At 35.4% G+C, this 20,221-nt stretch overlaps 4 protein-coding genes and 1 pseudogene across 5 annotated transcripts in view; 3 read left to right on the forward strand and 2 right to left on the reverse strand.

Annotated features, from left to right (window-relative positions):
- LOC111410306 overlaps positions 1 to 114 on the reverse strand; it is a 3,257-nt gene extending 3,143 nt beyond the window's left edge. Inside the window, exon 1 of one of the 2 annotated variants that reach the window (XM_023040573.1) lies at positions 14 to 114. The gene's annotated coding sequence lies outside the window, so the exon portion shown is untranslated. Of the gene's footprint in view, positions 1 to 7 lie in introns of both variants that reach the window. The other variant, XM_023040572.1, reaches the window with a different exon arrangement.
- LOC111411304 overlaps positions 1 to 2,609 on the forward strand; it is a 9,538-nt pseudogene extending 6,929 nt beyond the window's left edge.
- Positions 2,610 to 5,095: 2,486 nt separating this feature from the next.
- On the forward strand, positions 5,096 to 6,145 carry LOC111411305 (2-oxoglutarate dehydrogenase, mitochondrial-like). The gene is made up of 2 exons (XM_023041846.1): positions 5,096 to 5,380; positions 6,017 to 6,145. The coding sequence occupies exons 1-2, from the start codon at positions 5,111 to 5,113 to the stop codon at positions 6,143 to 6,145; spliced, it is 399 nt and encodes a 132-aa protein (XP_022897614.1). The 5' UTR covers positions 5,096 to 5,110.
- A 254-nt stretch (positions 6,146 to 6,399) lies between these two features.
- LOC111411306 (2-oxoglutarate dehydrogenase, mitochondrial-like) lies at positions 6,400 to 7,521 on the forward strand. The gene is made up of 2 exons (XM_023041848.1): positions 6,400 to 6,807; positions 6,922 to 7,521. Exon 2 carries the CDS (start codon positions 6,937 to 6,939, stop codon positions 7,519 to 7,521), a length of 585 nt encoding a protein of 194 aa, XP_022897616.1. The 5' UTR covers positions 6,400 to 6,807; positions 6,922 to 6,936.
- Positions 7,522 to 8,211: 690 nt separating this feature from the next.
- Positions 8,212 to 16,615, reverse strand: LOC111411307 (SNF2 domain-containing protein CLASSY 4-like). Its single transcript, XM_023041849.1, has 6 exons — positions 16,421 to 16,615; positions 15,519 to 15,578; positions 14,217 to 14,329; positions 12,590 to 13,976; positions 11,242 to 11,409; positions 8,212 to 10,372 (listed from the first exon to the last, which is right to left on the reverse strand). The coding sequence occupies exons 1-6, from the start codon at positions 16,613 to 16,615 to the stop codon at positions 8,471 to 8,473; spliced, it is 3,825 nt and encodes a 1,274-aa protein (XP_022897617.1). The 3' UTR covers positions 8,212 to 8,470.
- Positions 16,616 to 20,221: the final 3,606 nt, after the last annotated feature.

Genomic DNA, 20,221 nt, shown 5'->3' on the forward strand with positions numbered 1-20,221 from the left:
ATCCATGGTCAATGTATTGGAAATAGAGATGACAAGACGACCACTATGCAACTACATGCAATGTAATACCAGTTAAATGACGTGCTATGATGAGATCAATGAACAATATGTGCAAGCAATGAAAAATAACTTGTACCATTTTTTTAATTTAATTTTAAATATTGGGATTAATTAAATCCAAAACAAGCTAATACTGTTAGTACATGTAAAATGGCAAAGCAAGGGTCAACACTAGTCAAATTCTCCAATCAATTACAATGGAAGTCAATTCGGTCACTGGTGTCAATTCGATTAATGGTTTTGATCAAGTGAGGTTTAAGGCTAAAATTATCACAATAACAGCAGCACAAGATTTTAATTGATGCAATTTTAAAAATGAAACAGTAGTATAAACCAATACTAAATAGAGATCAAGGACTCCCTGTTGTTTAGTTTTGATTATTTGTATGCCGCTTGATCTGAATTGCCGACTTATAAGCCCCAACTATGCTTCTGTTCTTCCCTTCATGTCCAATGGTTTTAACCTCTGTTGACTGTAACTTGTGCTGGCTCTGGTGTGGACGTAAAATTAAGTGTGGTGACTATGGCTTTTAGATTGTTGAGCTGGACAAGGAAATATATGAGTGTGGTAACTGTGGTGGAAGTGTATGATCTTGGGTTGGTGGTGGTGGCCTATGGCGATGAAGCGTAGTGCTCTAGATGCCTGGGTACAACAGATAATGAAGTGGTAGCGTAATGGTGATTAAAGGCGATGACAGCAAGAGAGTGGTTGTGAGAGAGGAATCGGGTGAAACTGTGGGGTATTTGATGTTAATGGATTGGTTATAATCGGGCTTGGTCGGATATTTGGGACTGGGCCAGATGGGAAGGGGTTTGGATCCTGTTATAGAGATGGGCCAGCTGGGGTTAGTGTTTGGAGAGTGGGCTTGGGTCGTAAAGAGTAGGCTGGGTTAGTTGGGCTAAATGGGCTTGAATGCTAGGGTTTGGGATTTGTCGACAAAAAAACAAAAACGAGAATTTTTTTTTTAGCATGAACAGTACCCGTGAACAATAACTTTTTTTTTTATAAGAAACTGATCAAAATACTAAACTGAAATTCTGTGTGAACAGTACCCGCGATGAACAGTACCTTTTTTTTTTCCAACTAAGACTGAAAATAGAAGAAGAAGAAGAAAAAACTGCTGCCTTTACCAAAAATTCTTTTAGTTCGTGCTGTTCCAACAGATTTTGGAAAGGAAATATGAATAAATTTTGGATTAAAGAAAAGAAATTACCCATGATTCGGCTCTGATACCAAATTTGATGCAGCACCAATGAGACAGTAAATTGAGAAATAAAACATAGCTATGGGGAGGGAGAATTAGAGAGGAGAAAGAGAAGGGGATTCAACAGAAGAGAAGAAAGAAGGCAAGAAGAGAGAAAACACTATAAGCCACCAAAAATATTCATTCATCATCAACTGAAAATTACAATGCAAAATAGGTTTAAATAGTAAAGCAACCCTAACGAGCTTGGGTCCGAGTCCATACAAGTCCAAAATTAAATAATAGTCCAAGAAAATAAATAAAGCTTAAATAAAATAAGTAAACGTCGTCCGATATCCTCATCAAGACTCCTATTTGAGTCACGCTTCTAACAATCTTCTTGACAGAACCAATGATTTTACTAACCTTTCAATCTACAATTTGTTGCGGGGTTTGGACGAGGAGGTACCAGTATCCTATTTTGGGAAAATGTCTATTGTTTCAATATGTTGTGTATTGGCTTGGAAGAAGTTGAGTATGCTGCTCGGAATCCTATTATTGATGTCATTGATAGTTGTGATATTATCACCACTACTCAAGTTCGCGAGGTATGTATTTGATTTACTCTAATCATTTTGATGAATAAGCCTTTAATTCATTAATATGACAATGTTGAACTTTCGTCTTGTATTATGCTTCAACACATTCCCATTTGAGATGGTGATTTTAGGATTTAGAAAAAAATCAATTGGTTTTTATGACTTCTGGGGCACAAGGTTTTCTGCTACATAAACTCGTACTACGATGCTAACTTAGTTTATTATCCGATGCTTTTAGAGTGGTCCACGCAAATTTATCCGATGCTTTTAGAGTGGTCCACGCAAATTTATACCATGGTTGATCAACAGCCTGCTCTATCATAGTTCCAAAGTCCTAACTAATTATTCTCTTTCTTCAGACCTTTGACCCGGAGACGATGCGATCCGATCAGATGGACTTTCTAGCAAAAGTCGAACTGAAACCGAAGTTGGTCACTCCCACGAATGACTTCACTGGGTCCAAACCAGAAATCACTGAAGGGTTTTGCAGTGACATGCCAACCAGTTTGTCCACGTCACCTTACAATCCCAAAACTCACTGGTCCCAAAATATCCTCACATTTCAAGAACCAATTGCATTGGCATCAATGAAGGTTAATCAGTCGCTGTTGGTACGGACACTTGTCCTGCTATGAGCATGCAATCTCACATCAATATTGTGCGAGCTGTTCAGCATTGCAGCATTGACATTTCGATGGAAGTCTCGGGGATAGGACAAGATGGTCGAAAACGTAATTGGTCGGTACAATTGTTCACTCTCCATTAATGATAATTAACTTATGCCAGTGTTATACTTTTGCAGGCATAGTGCTCCGAAATAAGCATTGAATCATGTCTTCTTTTTTATTTTTTTGGTACGCCCTCAACTCAAAAAGACGTTTGCATTTTTAGGATTTCCATATATGTCCATTTTGCTTCCTTTTTGTCCATTGGATTTGAAATTTTTGGCTTCCTTCTTGTGCTTTGAGTTTGGACGCAGGTATTCGTAATTTTTGGATTCCTTTCGATTGTGCTTTCTTATATTTTATTTAATATTCCAAGTATTTCTGTTTCAACTTCCAAGATGAGGAAAATCCACTAAAAGCAAATTCCACACTCGAAGAGTAAAAAAAAGTTTGATCCTTGGGCAGTCAGAATTATTTTAAGCAGTAAGCTTATAGTTTAATGAATTTAACTTTTTAGCTTCGAAATATGCTATTCGCAAGTTTCTCGAGCACCCGCCTTAACTATGTGTATAAGCTGGTCGATTTGGGTGATCGGAACAATTGCTTACAGATGTTTGTTTAATTCTATGCTTTATGAATGGCAGCTAAAAACAAATGAGATCAATTATTTTATAGATATCACGTTGTCATGGAATCCGAATATTTATTTTAGGATTTGTGACGAAATAACTTATTGTTTTCTCAAAAGAGGCTAAAAAATAACAAACAAGCAGCCCCTATTTGTCAACCTTTAAAAATTTAAATTATTTACTACAGCATCATTCTCCATCACACGAATCATACAACAAAATATTCAACCAAGGCTTTCTTAGAATTATTGAAATCGGCCAGGTTCAGAGGTGGATAATTTCATTTAATACTGACAGTAATCAGACTTTTAAAAGAATGTATCATGGACAGATATATCTATTTGCCCGGTTTATATGCTGATGCATTTAGTCCATTTGTGCATCTAGGATTTTGCAATGTAATATTGACAAATTTTGTAACATTGTAAGATGCGTCTTTACCCTAGTTCAACTCACAGAATCAAAAAAGAGAATCAAAACAAAAATGATTTTAAATTCATGTACGAAAACAAGGAAACTTAGATGTACTCATTTGCTTTTATAATTATTGAAGTCGACCATGCTGAAGGTGGATGATTTCATCGAATACTGACAGTAATCAGACTTCTAAAGGAGTGTATCATGGACATATATATATATATCAATCTACCTGATTTAATGCTAATGCATTTAGTCCATTGTTGCTTGTAAATTTGCTTTATTATATCAAGAAATTTTATAACTTCATGAGATGCATCTCTACCGTAACTCAACTCACAGAATTGAAACAAAAACCAATTATTAACTACGAAGAATTTTTTCTCCAAATGTAGACCATAAAAATCCTTCCATGTTAAACATTTATTTGACATAATGCTTTTATATTCCTGAAGTTTTTAAGGCAACGTCTGATTGCATCATGTGAGAATCTTTGTATGCATAACCAATGGTATCTTATTGAGGATTTTGTTTTTCCGAGTCCATACAAGTCCAAAATTAAATAATAGTCCAAGAAAATAAATAAAGCTTAAATAAAATAAGTAAACGTCGTCCGATATCCTCATCAAGACTCCTATTTGAGTCACGCTTCTAACAATCTTCTTGACAGAACCAATGATTTTACTAACCTTTCAATCTACAATTTGTTGCGGGGTTTGGACGAGGAGGTACCAGTATCCTATTTTGGGAAAATGTCTATTGTTTCAATATGTTGTGTATTGGCTTGGAAGAAGTTGAGTATGCTGCTCGGAATCCTATTAGCTGCTTATTTTTTTTTTTTTTGATAAGTAATATGTGTTGCTTATTTTTTGCCAAGTGATTATATCTTGTTAAGGGATAAAATTTCACATCGATTAAAGATAAAAACATAGATCAACTTACAAGTTCTTGGGCTACTCTTCTTAACAAGGTTGACATTTTAAGATGGAACCCCAAGTCTTAACATGGTATCAGAGCTTATTAAGTTCCAACGAGCAATTCGATCCAATTAAAATTCAATAAATGAATATATGGATTTCAAGATTGGTCTGCTCAAACGAGTCATCATCTTACGGGAGCATGTTAAGAGATAAAATTCCACATCAATAAAAGATAAAAACATATACTAACTTATAAGTTTTTTGGTTACTCCTCTTGATAATGTTGGCCTTTTAAGATAGAAACTTCAAGTCTTAACATATCTTTTCTTCATACTATTACCAGATTTTTGTGTTCTATCATTCTTGTAGAGCCATTCGCCTTATGTTCTGGAAGAGTGATTAAATTGTTCCTCACGTGTGACATGGGATTGATCTAGTGCTCTGTACCCCCTACCCAGCATATCACTATACTCTTTCTGAAATTAAATCAATCTTTTTGCTCATTTATTATCCAAATGAAAGCCAGTCCTGCCGTGATATATGCACTTATATCATAACACTGCCTAGCGTTTGAGTTGCTTCATGTGTTTTTCAAACTCTTGGCTAATTTTATGTAGATTCTGTATAATTTGTTGAATGTTTACCTTTTTGCCTGCCAGCTCACTTTCGGAGTTTGGAGTTTTGGGATTTGAATTAGGTTATTCCATGGAAAACCCCAACTCTTTGGTATTGTGGGAGGCCCAATTTGGTGATTTTGCCAATGGAGCTCAGGTGATATTCGATCAATTTCTCAGCAGTGGGGAGTCAAAATGGTTGCGGCAGACTGGATTAGTTGTTCTTCTACCTCATGGTTATGACGGCCAAGGCCCTGAACACTCGAGTGCACGTTTGGAACGTTTTCTCCAGGTGTTGCCCTTTTTTTCTTGTGCTCATTCTTACACGCATACCTTGGATATGAACTGCATTGCGTGTGGCCTTCCTCCTTGATGTTTTTTTCCTTTCCTTTGGGGGATTATGTTGCTTAGTCTGTCTACTCTTTTCCTTTTAACCTTTTCTGTTCCGTAGGTATATGGATGTGCTTTCCGTGTGTGTCTGTGTGTCTTTTATCCCTGGGAGGAGGGGGGGATTAGTGAAGGAAATGTTAGTGCAACAAAAATTAACAAATCCATTGCTCGACAAATATCAAATTTCGAACCTAAACTAATGAAGTAACCTTATGTCGGAATTGGTATTCTCTTATCTACCTGTATTCCATGTGTTTTATATATCTGCTTTACTACATCCGATCAAGAAGTTCTGGGATGACCTTTAAACATCTTCTAAGGAGGGTTAAATGAAAATCATGTTTATCTCTGTGTTTTTGTTTTTCTTCTGGGTTTCAATTGTTTAAGTTTGGACTTGTACATTTATTAGAATTATACCCATTGTGAGCATCATATTTTCAGCCACATTTTAAGCTTGTTGTTTCTGACTTTATTTCACTTCAATCGGTTGCTCCAAGAAATTGAATTTAACCCATAACATTATAAAACTTGATTTCAGATGAGTGATGACAATCCTTATGTTATCCCAGAGATGGATCCTACCCTTAGGAAACAAATACAGGAGTGCAATTGGCAGGTGGTACCCCTGTTTGATGCCCATTATCTGAAAATGAAAATAGTGGAATAATATTTTTTTAAAAAATAAGTGGTTGAAAAAGAAGGAAAAGTTTTCGATTTACGTATAATATTATTTTATAAAAAATTGTGTGATTGAAAATAGGAGAAAAAAAAATGAAATGTAATGTAGTTTAATTTAATTTAATGAGAATCATACAGGGGCAAAAAGTTATAAATTATGTGGTCAAAGTAGCGGAAAATAAATAATAATTAATAAAGGAAATATGCCGTGAATAATAAATTAAAGTAATTTTTTTCTATAAAATCTCACTTTCCAGAACATGGGAAGAAGAAGAAAGTAGCGGCCTCCCTCACTCCATCCCTCCATTTCTCTGCGATAATAATTTCCATCCAGGGTTTATTCTCTTTCTCTGTCTACCTAAATCGATAAGGTAGTAAATTACATTTACTTTACACCTATGCATTAAAACTGTACTGATTACACATTGGATTTGATTGTTGTGAATGATTTAGTTTCAACACAACCTCGATCGATCTAACATTCCGTTCATTCTCTTCTTCTAGCTCCTTGGAATATATATTTTTCCAAACCTGATGGCAATCTTCAATAGGAACAGCTACAGTGATTTTCTCGACAGTATCTCTCTTGAATTTTTGATGTGGTTGTTTGTGGTTTTTTCATTGTCTCTAGAAATTGCCATTAATAATATGGTATACAACTATAGATTAAAAGTCTAGCTTGATTTTATTTAACTGTGAAGTATATTTATGGGTCTACTTTTGTTTGGATAACTGCAGTTTTAAATATTTGGGCTAATTTATCAGATTTAGTGAGTGCCAATGGCATGGTTTAGAGCTGGTTCTGGTGTCGTAAAGTTGGCTATTAGGCGAACTCTTTCGCAAAGTAGTTCGTATGTGATGAGAACAAAGGTCGCTCGTGCTCAAAACCAACAGTTCCACACTACAGTTTTTAAGTCAAAACCACAGTCTGCACCCATTCCACGTCCCGTTCCGCTCTCCAGGTTGACTGATAGCTTTTTAGATGGGACAAGCAGTGTTTACCTTGAGGAGCTCCAAAGGGCTTGGGAGAAAGATCCCAATAGCGTGGATGAATCGTGGGACAATTTCTTTAGGAACTTTGTTGGCCGGGCCACCACCTCACCTGGAATTTCTGGCCAAACAATCCAAGAGAGCATGCGGCTGTTGTTGCTTGTGAGAGCTTATCAGGTTTATGGTCACATGAAAGCCAAGTTGGACCCGTTAGATTTGGAACATAGGCCAATTCCTGATGATCTAGACCCGGCCCTTTATGGGTTTACAGAAGCTGATCTCGATCGAGAATTCTTCATTGGTGTTTGGAGAATGTCTGGGTTCTTGTCCGAGAATCGTCTGAATGAGATCGACAAATTTATCTCTGTTGATTGATCGTCAAAGGAAAATTGCTTTGATGTAATGTTTAATCCAAATAATTTTAATGCATGTGATTTGTTAATTAGAAGTTTATAATGATTTGAAAGGAACCTGTCAAAGCAAGCACTTATTTATTATTATTATTATTTATTTTTTTGTAAGTATGATTAAAGTAGTAAATTCTCTGAGGCTAAATAAAGCAAAATTTAATTGCTTGTAAACTTGGCCAAACGTGCCACATGTTGGAAGTCCTTGGAGAATTATTTCTCTTAAAACAGACATTAACCAGTGATCTCAAAACAAAATGCAAGCTGCCATTATAAAATAAGTATAATTCTGAAACTGTACAATAAGTAAAATTTCTGCAATTTTAAGTTTTGTATAGACTTGATTATATTACACGTAAATTCTTTTGTTTATGCTTGATAGTAGAATGCATCACACATTGGAACAACCAGTAGGGGTATAAGATGATTCCCTGTTACACTAAATTGTTCACTTAGCATTTCGAGAGAATTTCAATAAATAATAATGTGTGACTAAGTCTCACCTTGAAGCCTCATAGATTTTGTATTCTTCAAAAGCACAAAGGCATTTTTGCCATCAAAACATAGAAATAGGAGTCTAAAAAATGTGTAGAACAAAACTAAATGTTCGAATTCACAGTGTTTTTAATTTGCATATGTAAAGCTTGATGCACTATAGTAACTCGAATAAAATGATCAGGTCCCTAATGAGGGCTATTACTTGAAAATCTAAAGGCTGATGCCATTCAAAAGTTCAATGAATGTCCATTAATCCCTTTGTATAGAAATACAAACTTTGTGAAGAAAGTTCAAATGAAGAACAATGACAAAATCTTCCAATTTGTATAGAATGAAGCTGAAGTGCGCAATGTACCATTCTGCACCAGGTTGGACAGCAAAAATTGTTGAATGTAAACACGAATATCATTATGGAGTTACTAAAGATCCGCAAAACCAAAAGTATCCATCAGATCTGATGCTTTTGGCTGGTGAATTATCTTTTCAAAAATGTGACTGAAACATTTATCATGAATTAGTGCGTCAAAGAGTTTATCTTCAGTGACAGTCTTTGATGTCTCACTATGGCAAGTCAGTCCATATGAAGGAGAAAAAATCAGTTGTGATATCCGATCCTTTTGAGCCTGCGAAGCATATTTTTTGAGCTCCATGGTCTCAGATGTGATAAGGTGATATACGTAAACAGCCTTTTTCTGACCAAGCCTGTATGCCCGGCTTATGGCTTGCCTTTCAACCGCAGGGTTCCAGACACTATCAAGCAATACAACTCTTGAAGCCCCAACCAAGTTTATACCTTCAGAACAAGCTTTTTGTGATGCAAGAAGCACCTTTGCTTCGCTCGAATCATCATTGAAAGCATTGATGGAAGATTGACGCTGAGTCTGATCAAGTTTCCCGTCCATGTAAAGCACTTCTCTTCCTTCCTTCCAAGAAAAATGTGACTGAAGCTGATGCTTGATAAAGACTAAATTATCAATAAACTGACTGAAGACCAACACCCTCTCACCAAGTGCATCAGCTAGCCAGATTAGTTTAGCGACGAACTTCATTTTTACTCCTGCATCAATTTTTGATTCAATCTCCTTTAGCTTCCTCTTATGAGCAGAGAACATTCTTTCTTCAGCAACCAACGAAGGGTGGACAGATATCAAGGACACCACACGAACCATATGAAGAAAGACTGGTTCTTCTGAAGCGATTTCCAGTAAAGACTTTTGCAGTTCAGTTGGCCGCAAGAAAACCAGAGAATCCCTCATTCCAGGAAGACTTTCTTGAAGAATGGTTCCTTTATGTACGTGCACAAGTGGGTCAATCATTTTTCTAAGGTTCATTAATCCACCATCCATAGTGTTACGGATAGACTTTGTCAAACTTGTCCATTTTCCCCGAGCAACGTTTTTGTTTGGCCTACCCCTCCTGCAACTGTGATAAATTCCAGTGATCTGATCAGCAGTGATCTGATCGGCAAACTTTGGATTAACTAGGTACAGTGTATTGTAAAGCTCTTCAAAATTATTCTGGAAAGGAGTACCAGATAATATTATGCGCCGGTTTGTAGCAACATTTGTTAAAGCCTTCCACATAAGACTTTGGTCATTGCGAGGGGTGTGTCCTTCATCAAGCACTAAAATGCCAGGAGATTTAAGCAGTATATTCCTGATTTGATCATGTTGTCCTTTTCCCCGATGCTCTCCAGCAAGCTTCTCAAACAGTGTGTAGCTGACTCCTAGAACACTTATACCCTTCACCCAAGAGTACAACTTAATTAAACGTAAGTAATCTCTGCTCCTCCCATGATAGCCTACTTGGCTAACCATTTTAGCAGAAAAAGCATTTTCCTCCGGAGATAACTCCGCTGTATTCAAATTGTGAAAAGGTATCTTAACACCCCATTTTTTGAATTCATCTTCCCAGGTGAGGAGCATGCCCCGGGGAGCTATAATTACTGGTCGGCATGTTGGATAGAGTTTCATGAATGCTTGGAGGAACACTATAGTGAGTAGCGATTTGCCTGTACCAGGAGCATGTGAAATAATGCATCCTTTTCCATCACCAGAAAGCGGTCTTCTCAGTTTCTTGATGAAGATGTCTCCAGCTATGGATTTCCACATAAATTCAAACCCTTGCCGTTGATGTGGATACAATTTTCTTTTAGCGTCACGAATCAATTCCCACACTGTGTCTCCGTCGTGAGTGGACGAAGAACTGGGATTTCCACAAGCCGGGTCACGAAACTGAAACTGATCGAAGATACAGCTATGTGATTCACCAAAGTCTTTCCTTTCCTGTATCCCAGAAGGTCTCCCAGAAGGTGGCGTATACTGCACAAGATACACTTACATTATGCAAATCAAACTAAGCTGCGAACTGGCCAAAAAAGATGTTAAAAATTGGAGAGGACAGTGTGCATGTTTGTCTGAAGTATAAATAATTTGCTTATTGACAAATAATATTTGAGAGTTAAAGTTGAAATTTTATAAGTTATTATAAAAGTATCCCTACACTACCATCAAATAACCTCTTTTTCACTTAAAATAAGAACAAAGCAACATCTCAAAATGTTTTTAAACAAAAAATTAGCTTCAAAAGTTGATTTCGTAATGCAGATTTAGGTCAAAAAATTGAGAACTCTTAAAACTTTTCAATGCCTGGTACGATCCTTTCAAGCCAGGGTTTACCTCAGCAGCTGTTATATTAAGCATTTAATCTTGGTTACTAGAGATTGCTTTATATGTGTAGCTCTAGTGCTATTAAAACAGTCAATAAGCTAAAAACTCCACAATTTCACGTGAAGAATGATTATCTAACCATAACAATATGTCTAATAAAAAACATCTGCTTATGCTCAAACATACTCCAAGGCTCTGCATTTATATGTGGATTTGCCGATTTCACGAATCAAAAATCAAATTACTTGAGTAATAGCAGATCTATACAACCACAAAATCCTTATATCGTACACTACAATGTCATGGGGCCAAATTCAATACAAATGGCATTGACTGAATAATTTAGCATGTACCCTTAACAACCCTCATATTGAAGTATATTCTAACTTAAAAAATGATGTTGCATAAGAGATCTGAAAGTGGCTAGCACCCAAAAGGCCAGAGAACTTAGTAAATAGATTCACTGATATTAATGATGAGGACCTTTTTATTAAGCTTAGAGGGCCAAGTTCATTACTTACAAAAGGTGGTAAGACATCTTCAATTTCCAGAAGCACAATGGAACAATATTTGCATTTAATTCCTATCTGTTCATCAAGAAGAGGATAGTGCTCCCCTCGACTACAACAGGCTGCCGGAGTGCTGTTAATATCTTTGGGGATGATGTCGTCATTATCACCATCACCAATCTGCAGATCAGCAAGCTAAAATTAGTGCCTATTAGGCTATTAGATAAATTACACGTAAGGTAAACACCAATATCTGAAAAATGAATTTCTGCATTATCCATCTGTCTCCCGACATTTCAGAACAGAAAAAAAGAGATAAAAGAATCCAGAAACAAAAAAGGCCAGCAAGTAATATCACACCCATAATAAAAAAATTCATGCTTAAAACAACAATAATGACATTGATCTTTGCAACCTTCATGGACAATAACAAGTGTTGTAGAGAAAATTCTACAAAACTTAGCTGAAGGGTGTCCGAATACATGATTGCATGTGAATATTTCATGTAATGAGAGAACCTCTGAATATAATCTTGAGGAGCAATCATCCAAAGAGTAACTTGCATCTCCAGCCATATGTCTTATTAATAAACGACAGAATGAAAAAAGAGATAGAAAACATATACTTCATTTTGGTAGATCAAAGACAGAGAAAGAAGATTTGAAAATTCAAAAGAATATTCCAGCACCAAAATCATCAACTATATATTTTGACAATAAATTAAGGATTAGCCTTTTAAAATTTTCAGTTGCTCATATCTTTTGAAATAATCCGCATTTGCTTTGCCTAAAAATGTAATGAATTCCATCACTGTGTTAGGAAATTGAATGTTCATTTAAGGTTCATAAAATCAAAAACACTTCACTGAAAAAGTCCTACTGGATGTTGGTTAGGCTGGGAAGACAGAGTAATGAAGGAAGAAATTTGCTTACACATGACACTTCACAGAAAGCTAATGTACTAAGACAAGGTCTCAGGTTTTATTTATTTTTTATTTTTTTAATTTTTTTTTCAGCAAAATAACTTTAGCATCTAAAAGTGAATAACTTGCACAAGATTCACCACAGAGATCAGGAAAACAAACAATTATCAATGATAATATATATCCCTTCCAATTTCTGCAGAATGGACCAAATAATTGGTTACATTTAGAATACCTACCAAAGTAGTAGTCCATTTCTACATAGAAATATATACACTAAGGTGATAATAGAATTCTGATTAACACCACAGAATAAATTCAGAAAGAAACAAACACAAAAATGGAAAACAAATTTAGTAATACTACGATTTAAATGAAACTAATGACATCACAAGATTAAAGTCGCCTAAAATCAAATCAAGAAAGAGCTGAAATTACCGTTAAAGGATTCGTGCAGACAGGCTCACTCTCCCTGAGTCCCATGTTCAAATCACAGAAAAGAGAATCAATTTCTTTCTCCCATTCTGATTTCACCTCAGGAAACGGTTCTTCATCCTCGAATCTGAACTTCAATGGCAAGGATTTCAGATTATAATCAACAGGATCTAAATTTTCTACGGCTAAATCTGCTTCTTTCTCAATGAAATCAACTAATGTCTTAATCGATTCAGCATTTTTTGTTGCATTAGTCTTTTTCTTACCAAACTTCCCCACCTTCCTTGTACCTTTCTGACCAGTTCTTTGCAAACATTTAGTACTGCAGCTCTCCTTCTTTGTTGATGATTTAGACTCCACCTCCAGTGAAGAGTTTGATTCCTTACTCTCTGAGACAGGAAGTGGCCTACTAAACTTTCTAAGTTTAAGCTTTTCCTTTGAAGACCTAGAAATCCAACGAGGACGTGGACGTTGTGCAATAAAATTTTTCTCTTTATCAAACTTATTCTTGCAATTGACCAAATTTTGGAAGCCAGAAAATTTTCTCTTCTTTAAACTACCCAAGATGAACTCATCATTCTCCTCCTTGCTCAATTTCACAGTATCAGGAGAGTCATCACTAGAGCTCGATATATATACAATCTTATAGTCCTCATCACTGTCCTCGTCAAAAGTATCATCATCATTTACACTGCTGTAATTAGATTCTAACATCCCTGAATCACTAGAATTATCCCTTAAATATGATCCTTCTGCATTCATCGACTTCTCTGAATCTTCTGAATCATCAAACAACACGGATTTCCCTAAATCAACTGAATCATCTGGAGACACATTCTTGCCCTTGTTCAAAGGTTCAACTTGGGGTCTTCCTCTACCTCGTACTCCACTATTTCTCCCATTATCAACCCTTAATACAACGTAATCAACATTATGGAACCTGCGTTTCTTACCAGCAACACTTCCTTCATTTGGAATTGACTTGGACCCGGATTTTGAACGAGAGACATTGGAGACAACATTCTCACTAATAATAGGCTTGTCATCAGCACCATCATTCTTACCCCTTTCATCCAAATTTCTATTTCCCTTTCTTTTAGCCCTTTTCCCCAAAATCTCCGAACTGGAACATTCATAAACCTTCTCCCCTGTCCGAGAAATCTCATCATTCTTGGGATTCACAAAGTATGAATCCTCATTATCACCCACACCACCAGAATTATCACTAATGGTCACACCTTCATCTCTGCCACCATTACTAACACTTTCTTGAGCCCTTTTCTTCTTCGTCTCATTGTGCCAATTTCTATAAAAATTACCCAACTGGCCTCTGGTTCGACTGGCTACAGAATTCAAAGAAGTATTACCAACATGCATCTCTCTCTTCTTCCTACGTAATAAATTTATAACCGGCTATATCAATAAAAATCACGAGCGTAAACATTAAATAGAGAGACATCACATGCAATACTCACGCACCTTGGAAGGAGTAGGATCTAGCCGCACATACAATTAACCAATATATACATATACGCCGACAAATACGTAAAAAAGAGCAGTTTGGGCTTACAAAAAGATTGAGAAGATTAAGTTCCAGAACTTGCTTCAAACTTATGTACAGAAACACTACCTTATTCGAAAAAGTGTTTTAGGTGTGCCTGCAGGTTTTGCACGGAGAAAGAGTCCTTTACAGACAAAATTCCTTGTACGTGAAGAGAGAGAGAGAGAGAGAGAGAGAGACTTCTGTTACATGCGAACATAAAGGGGGGGAATTTGAATAATTTTATGTAAATATAAATATTACCAAAACTAAAAAGAGTAATGATTTCTTTACTTTTACCAAATATGCGTCGTTTCAAGGTCTTGGCCTGCCCAGCCCTGCCCGAGTGATTTCAGTGATTATAACAGTTAAAAGGCCCGTTTGATACACATTAATATAAAAATAAAAATAAAAAATATAATCATTACGTGCTCACACAAAAGATAAAAAGTCAAATATGGTGACTTAATGTGATGGATAACAGTTATATTTTCATTTTAGTGGACAAATAACTAGAAACAAACGGGGAATAAATTAAAAAGTGGACCCCACATGGAATGTAGCTCATAAATGGCTATTTTTGACTTTTTAGTGGGCTCTTTTTAATTTTGTATGACATGCATTTTTGCAAGAAAGTGTCTTGAAGTAGTGATTGAAAAATAAGAGTTTTTTCGATTATTTTATGGAAAGATATGTAGTTGAAAATAATTTTTTGAAAAAATGGTCGCAAACATATGCGATTTGACCAATTGGTTGAGTTAGAAAAGATAAAATAATGATAAATAAGTTTTAAATGACTGATCAATTTGTACAAGTAGATAAATGCATATTTATGTTTACTCACCATTTAATGATTGTTGGAATAAATAGATATGTATTTATATTTACTCACCGACTAAGACCCATATTTATTTTTGGTCGAGTTGGATTCGTGGATAAGTACGTATTTATGTTTACTCATTAGACCTATATTTACATTTACTCACTAAAGACCTTAAATGATTGATCGAGTTGGATGAGTACAACTAGAGAAATACGTATGTATGTTTACTCTTTAATTTATTCGATATATTACCAACATTTTTTCTATAAAGACTATTGTGAAATCAATTCACTTATGAAGGTGACTATACTGAGGTATATGTATTTGGTTGTAATCTTTTAAGGCTAAATTTAAATTGAGAGACACCTAAAACCTGCAATCTATCATATTTGATTAAATGCAACAACAAAAAAATAAAAATAATGATAAATTGAAATGAATTTCGATCTCAAAATCGAGCTATCTACTATAAAAGTAAAGCAAATTAGATAGATAATGAAAAGGACATAAGACAATTAAAGAAAATATTCTTCTTCTCACTTGTATTTTTGGGAATCTCTCTAGCATACTACAAAGTCATCTGAGCAAAGCCACTTGTTTTCTAATATCTTCTTACTCGTAAGTCGTATCTGTTACACGACTGAAAGGGAAAAAAATTCAAATTCAACATTTTTCATTCTTACATATTGCAAATTATGATGGAAATTCAGAAACTAAGACTCCTTGTGGGGATGGCGATGAACGCCCAATACCATGCCAAGGATCTCCAGTATGGTAGAGATTGATAAAAGCTGGGGAGCGGGTGGAATTGGAATGTAGCACCCCGACCTTTTTTACTATTTTTCATATGGGCCTAAATTTAATATGGGTCGCTTAGCAAATAAAATAAGGGAAAAATTCATTTCTAAGAAGGTAAGTATACCCCTTTTCAAAATTAAGAACAATGGTTTAAAGTTTCAAAAATCAAATTTTTAAAATTTTTTTAAATTAATTTATTAAATATACATTTTATTAATTAAATATATTGAGGTCACAATTATCTCATTAATTACTCACAGATTAAATTTTAGTCACAACTTATCAAATTTTTTGGTCATAACTTATTTCTCGATCACAAATCAAAAATTTTATAGGTCACAGAAATATTTTCGATCACGATATAGGTTATGGATTATTCATCAATCACGAAATCCAAAAATTTTATAGGTCACGGATTATTTATCGATCACAAAATCCATTATTTTTTAGGTCACAGATCGTTTTTATTGCAAATTATTGGCTATATTGATCATGATTAATTTTTCGATCACAATTTCATTAATGTGAGTCACAATTGAGAGTCACAGTCACAATTTTCAGATCATATATCCAAATATTAGTGAATTTATTGGTCACTATTAATTTTTCGGTCACAATTTTTTAGATTACCTATCCAATTGAGAGTCACAGTCACGGTCATAAATTTCAGCACCGCCAACGCAGCCAGCACCACTCCCAAATCATTCCACAAGCACGACATCCACCCAACAGCCAGCACTGCCTCCTTTATCGCCACCATAGCCAACAAAACCCACCCCACACCATTCCATAACCACCATACCCACCACAGATCCACACGCACACCAGTTCGTCGAACCACCGCCTCACGCACACGAGTTCGCACCATCGCACGTAACCACCACACCCACCATTCCACAAACACCACACCAACCACAGATCCAATCACGCCACACGCACACCAGTTTGTCGAACCACTACCGCACGCACACTACAGATCCACAGATCCACCTCCATCGCGATCTACTCACCCTCGGCATCAATATGTCGACGCTATATTTGGGTTGAACTCTATGTTAAATCCTTCGAGATGGACTGTTAGGTGAAAGATGTTAAATCCTACGGGATGGACCGTTTGGTCAAAGATGTTAAATCCTACAAGATGTGTGGATTCTTAAGACATTCCTTGAACTCTAAATCTAAAAAATGTTGGTATGTTATGTCAGTTTTATATTTATATCATGTGAATAAGAATGTGTACGTATTTTACTGAGTGTTTTCAAAATACTCATTCTTACAATACATTTCAGATGTGAACGAGTAGTTTGGACGCTTGAAAGATTGACCGAGTGATGCTTATAGGGTCGCCAAGTAAAATTTGCTAGAAAATATAATTGTCAAACTTTTATTTGAAGAACATCTTCATATTGAATTTTGTGCACATTGTTTAACAGTTATTTTTATGCATTTTCAATACTTAATGAAAGTGATATTTTCGCTTGAATTAGATAAAGAAGATGTTGGTAACAACTCGAGCTATTTTTATTTTTTTAAAAATAATAATAGTGAAAAAGATCTCGGGACGTCACATGGAAGGTGGGAGAATGGGAAATATCGTTTTGGTTTGAGAAATGGTCGTCTGGACCCTTCAGCAATAAGGTGGTTCAAGCTTACTCTAAAAAAGCTTACGTATTTGAGTTCTTGCATGCATGGTACTGCAAATAAAGGAGCTGGTTTGACAAACCATATGAGGAGAATTTTCAATTATCTCATGCCTGGACTCACTTAGAACTTCGAAGAAGAATGATTATACAATCTTCCCATAAGCAAATCGGGAATCAATATATACCCCCCAAAATTTCTGTTTTCATGGAGACTTTGGAATGGCTGGATATCTGTAGATGAGGTGTTAAAAAAAAATAGTTTAGGGTGAGTATTGCATCTATGTGCCAGTGAGCATCGAAAATTTGCAAAATAAACCCTCAGGCCCAGGTACTTTCCTTACTGCTCTGCCTTTGCTCATTTTTGGTTTCTTTGGGTGGATAGGAATGATGCTAACAGCAATGGGACCATTACTAAAAGAGTTGATTTTATGGTTGAGAACTTGAGTAAAGCAGAATCAAACCTGTTATTGTCTTGTGGAAGAAACCTCGGTCACGGTGGGTCAAATTGAATTCTGATAGCACATCAAATAGGGATAGACAGGCCGCAGGTGAGTGGGGTTTCTATGAGTTCTTTATCACAGAAATAAAGGACCGTGGAATCTTCAATATGAATTAGAAGCTATCCAGCAGATGCGAGCACGAGCAGAGACTTAGAGGGATGGGAATAAAATTGCAGATTGTGTTGCCATTGTGGCATACAAGGAAAAATAGTTCAAATTTTTGAGGCCTAAAGAATTTAAAGGACGATGGATTAATGGGCTATGGCCTCAGTCAGATCGACTGGAGGATGACAAACAGACTGTTATCCTGCTGAAGTTGTAAACTGTCTTCCATACATCTCATTATATATTTTTCTTCATAGTAGAATATAGAAATCTATTGTATTAGTGGAGGTTGGGTTTTGCCCTCTGATAAGTGTGTTTTTACATACTTATTAGATACTTTAATGAACTAATTATTGATGAAATTGAGTGGATTCCTATTTATAATTGTGTAATTATGGTGTTTGTAGGCCAAAAGTCCAAATTGGCTGAGAAAAGAGCTAAAAGGAAGGGAGAAAGGACCAAAAGTGCACAAAAACAGGACTTGGTGACCAAAGTGTACAAGTACTGAAAGTTTAGGGGCCTATTGTTGCAATTTTGGAGGGCCAAAGTGATATGAAAATCAAGATTTGAGGACCAAGTTGTTCATGATCAAAGATGAGAGCCTTGTGTGCAATTAAATGGGCGGCTAAGTTGGAAAAAGAAAATGAAGAAAGCCTGCGCGCGCGGGAGGCTCTTTGTGATATCCCGAGGCCAAAAGCATCTAACCATGCGGGCGTCACAAATGCCTGTGCGCGCACCGCTTTCCGACTTGGCAAATTTTGCGTAAATTTTGGGACCTCTTTCGCAATTTCACTTAATATGATTTTTGGCCATTTAAATACCCATTTGTTGGTCACTTCAATGGCAAGACATATAGGTGAACATTTAGAAAAGCTTTCAAAGAGAGAAGAGGCAAGAAGAAGGGAGAATTTCTAGCAAAAATTTGAGAGTTTACAAAGAATATTCAAAATTTCAATCCCTCATTTCTTCAAAAATATATTCAAGGGACGGTTTTTTCCACTATCTTGTATTTTTCCATTATCTCCTTCATTTTGTAATGAGTTCTTTTTTTATTTCATTTTTGTGCTTCTATTTTACAATGGGCTAAGTGTTTAATGTTGAGATTTATGATGTAACTTGACATAAGTTTCCTTAATGCCAATATTCATCATTTAATGTTTTAATTACTATGTTATTGTGCATTTATTGTTGTGCTTAAATTTTCATCATGTATGTGGCCAATATATGATTGAATTGAGTGGTTTGTGTAACTATTGAGAGATTGTTGTGCATTATTGACCAAAATAATTAATGCCTACAGTTTTTTAGGAGATAGAGATATACTTCAAACCTTAGGTGACCCATTAAGTTATTTTCATCACAATTTAATGCGGTCGGTTGGGGTTTTATCAACATAGAAATGTAGTAGGTAAAACCAATTGATTAAGGTCAATTTCGTTCGAGAGAAGTAATTAACTAAATTTGGAAAATCAGGTCTAACAATGTAACGAGGTAATTTGCATTTTCGATTTGTTGTGATATTAAAGAAATGACGGTTAAGTAACATTGTAAATCCCAACTCATTTATAAGTTAAATTTCCTTCTCTTTCATAATTGTTATTTCAATTGATCTTCAAATATATTTTCCTTCCCTTTTCACATATAAAATCTAATTCTGTGTTTTCAATTATTAAAATTGAGTAAAAAATTGCCTAATTAAAAAACACTCTTTGAGGGATCGATCTCGTACTTAAAAGTCTACTTTATTACTTGAACATACCCATGCATTTACGGTATATAATTTTAGCAACACCCCCCTCCATTGTAATTTCTTAATATAAGTTCAAAGGTCCCCTAAAAACTGCGAGCTACTTGTTTTTACTGTGCCACTAACCGGATTGATATATACACACACGTCAGCTCAATTAATATTAAAGAGGAAATTTCATCAAATGTTCATTTTTACCTAGTCATTTGCAAAAATGCCCATTATTGCAAACCATTGCAAAAATGTCCAATTTGAAAAAATTTAGACCAAAATACCCTTATTAACAATTTTTAATTCCACACTAAGACAAAAAAATGGACATTTTTGCAAAATTGTTATTGGCGAATAAAATTTTGACACATAACATGCCATATTTATTTCAAAAGTATACATGTCAAATCACAATAAATACTATATTTTTCGTTGACTTAAAAATGTCGAGAACGATATTTTGAAATGTCAAGAAATGTTATGTTCAA

Source organism: Olea europaea, chromosome 15, assembly GCF_002742605.1.
Source record: "Olea europaea var. sylvestris chromosome 15, O_europaea_v1, whole genome shotgun sequence".
In the NCBI taxonomy this organism is placed as follows: domain Eukaryota; kingdom Viridiplantae; phylum Streptophyta; class Magnoliopsida; order Lamiales; family Oleaceae; genus Olea; species Olea europaea.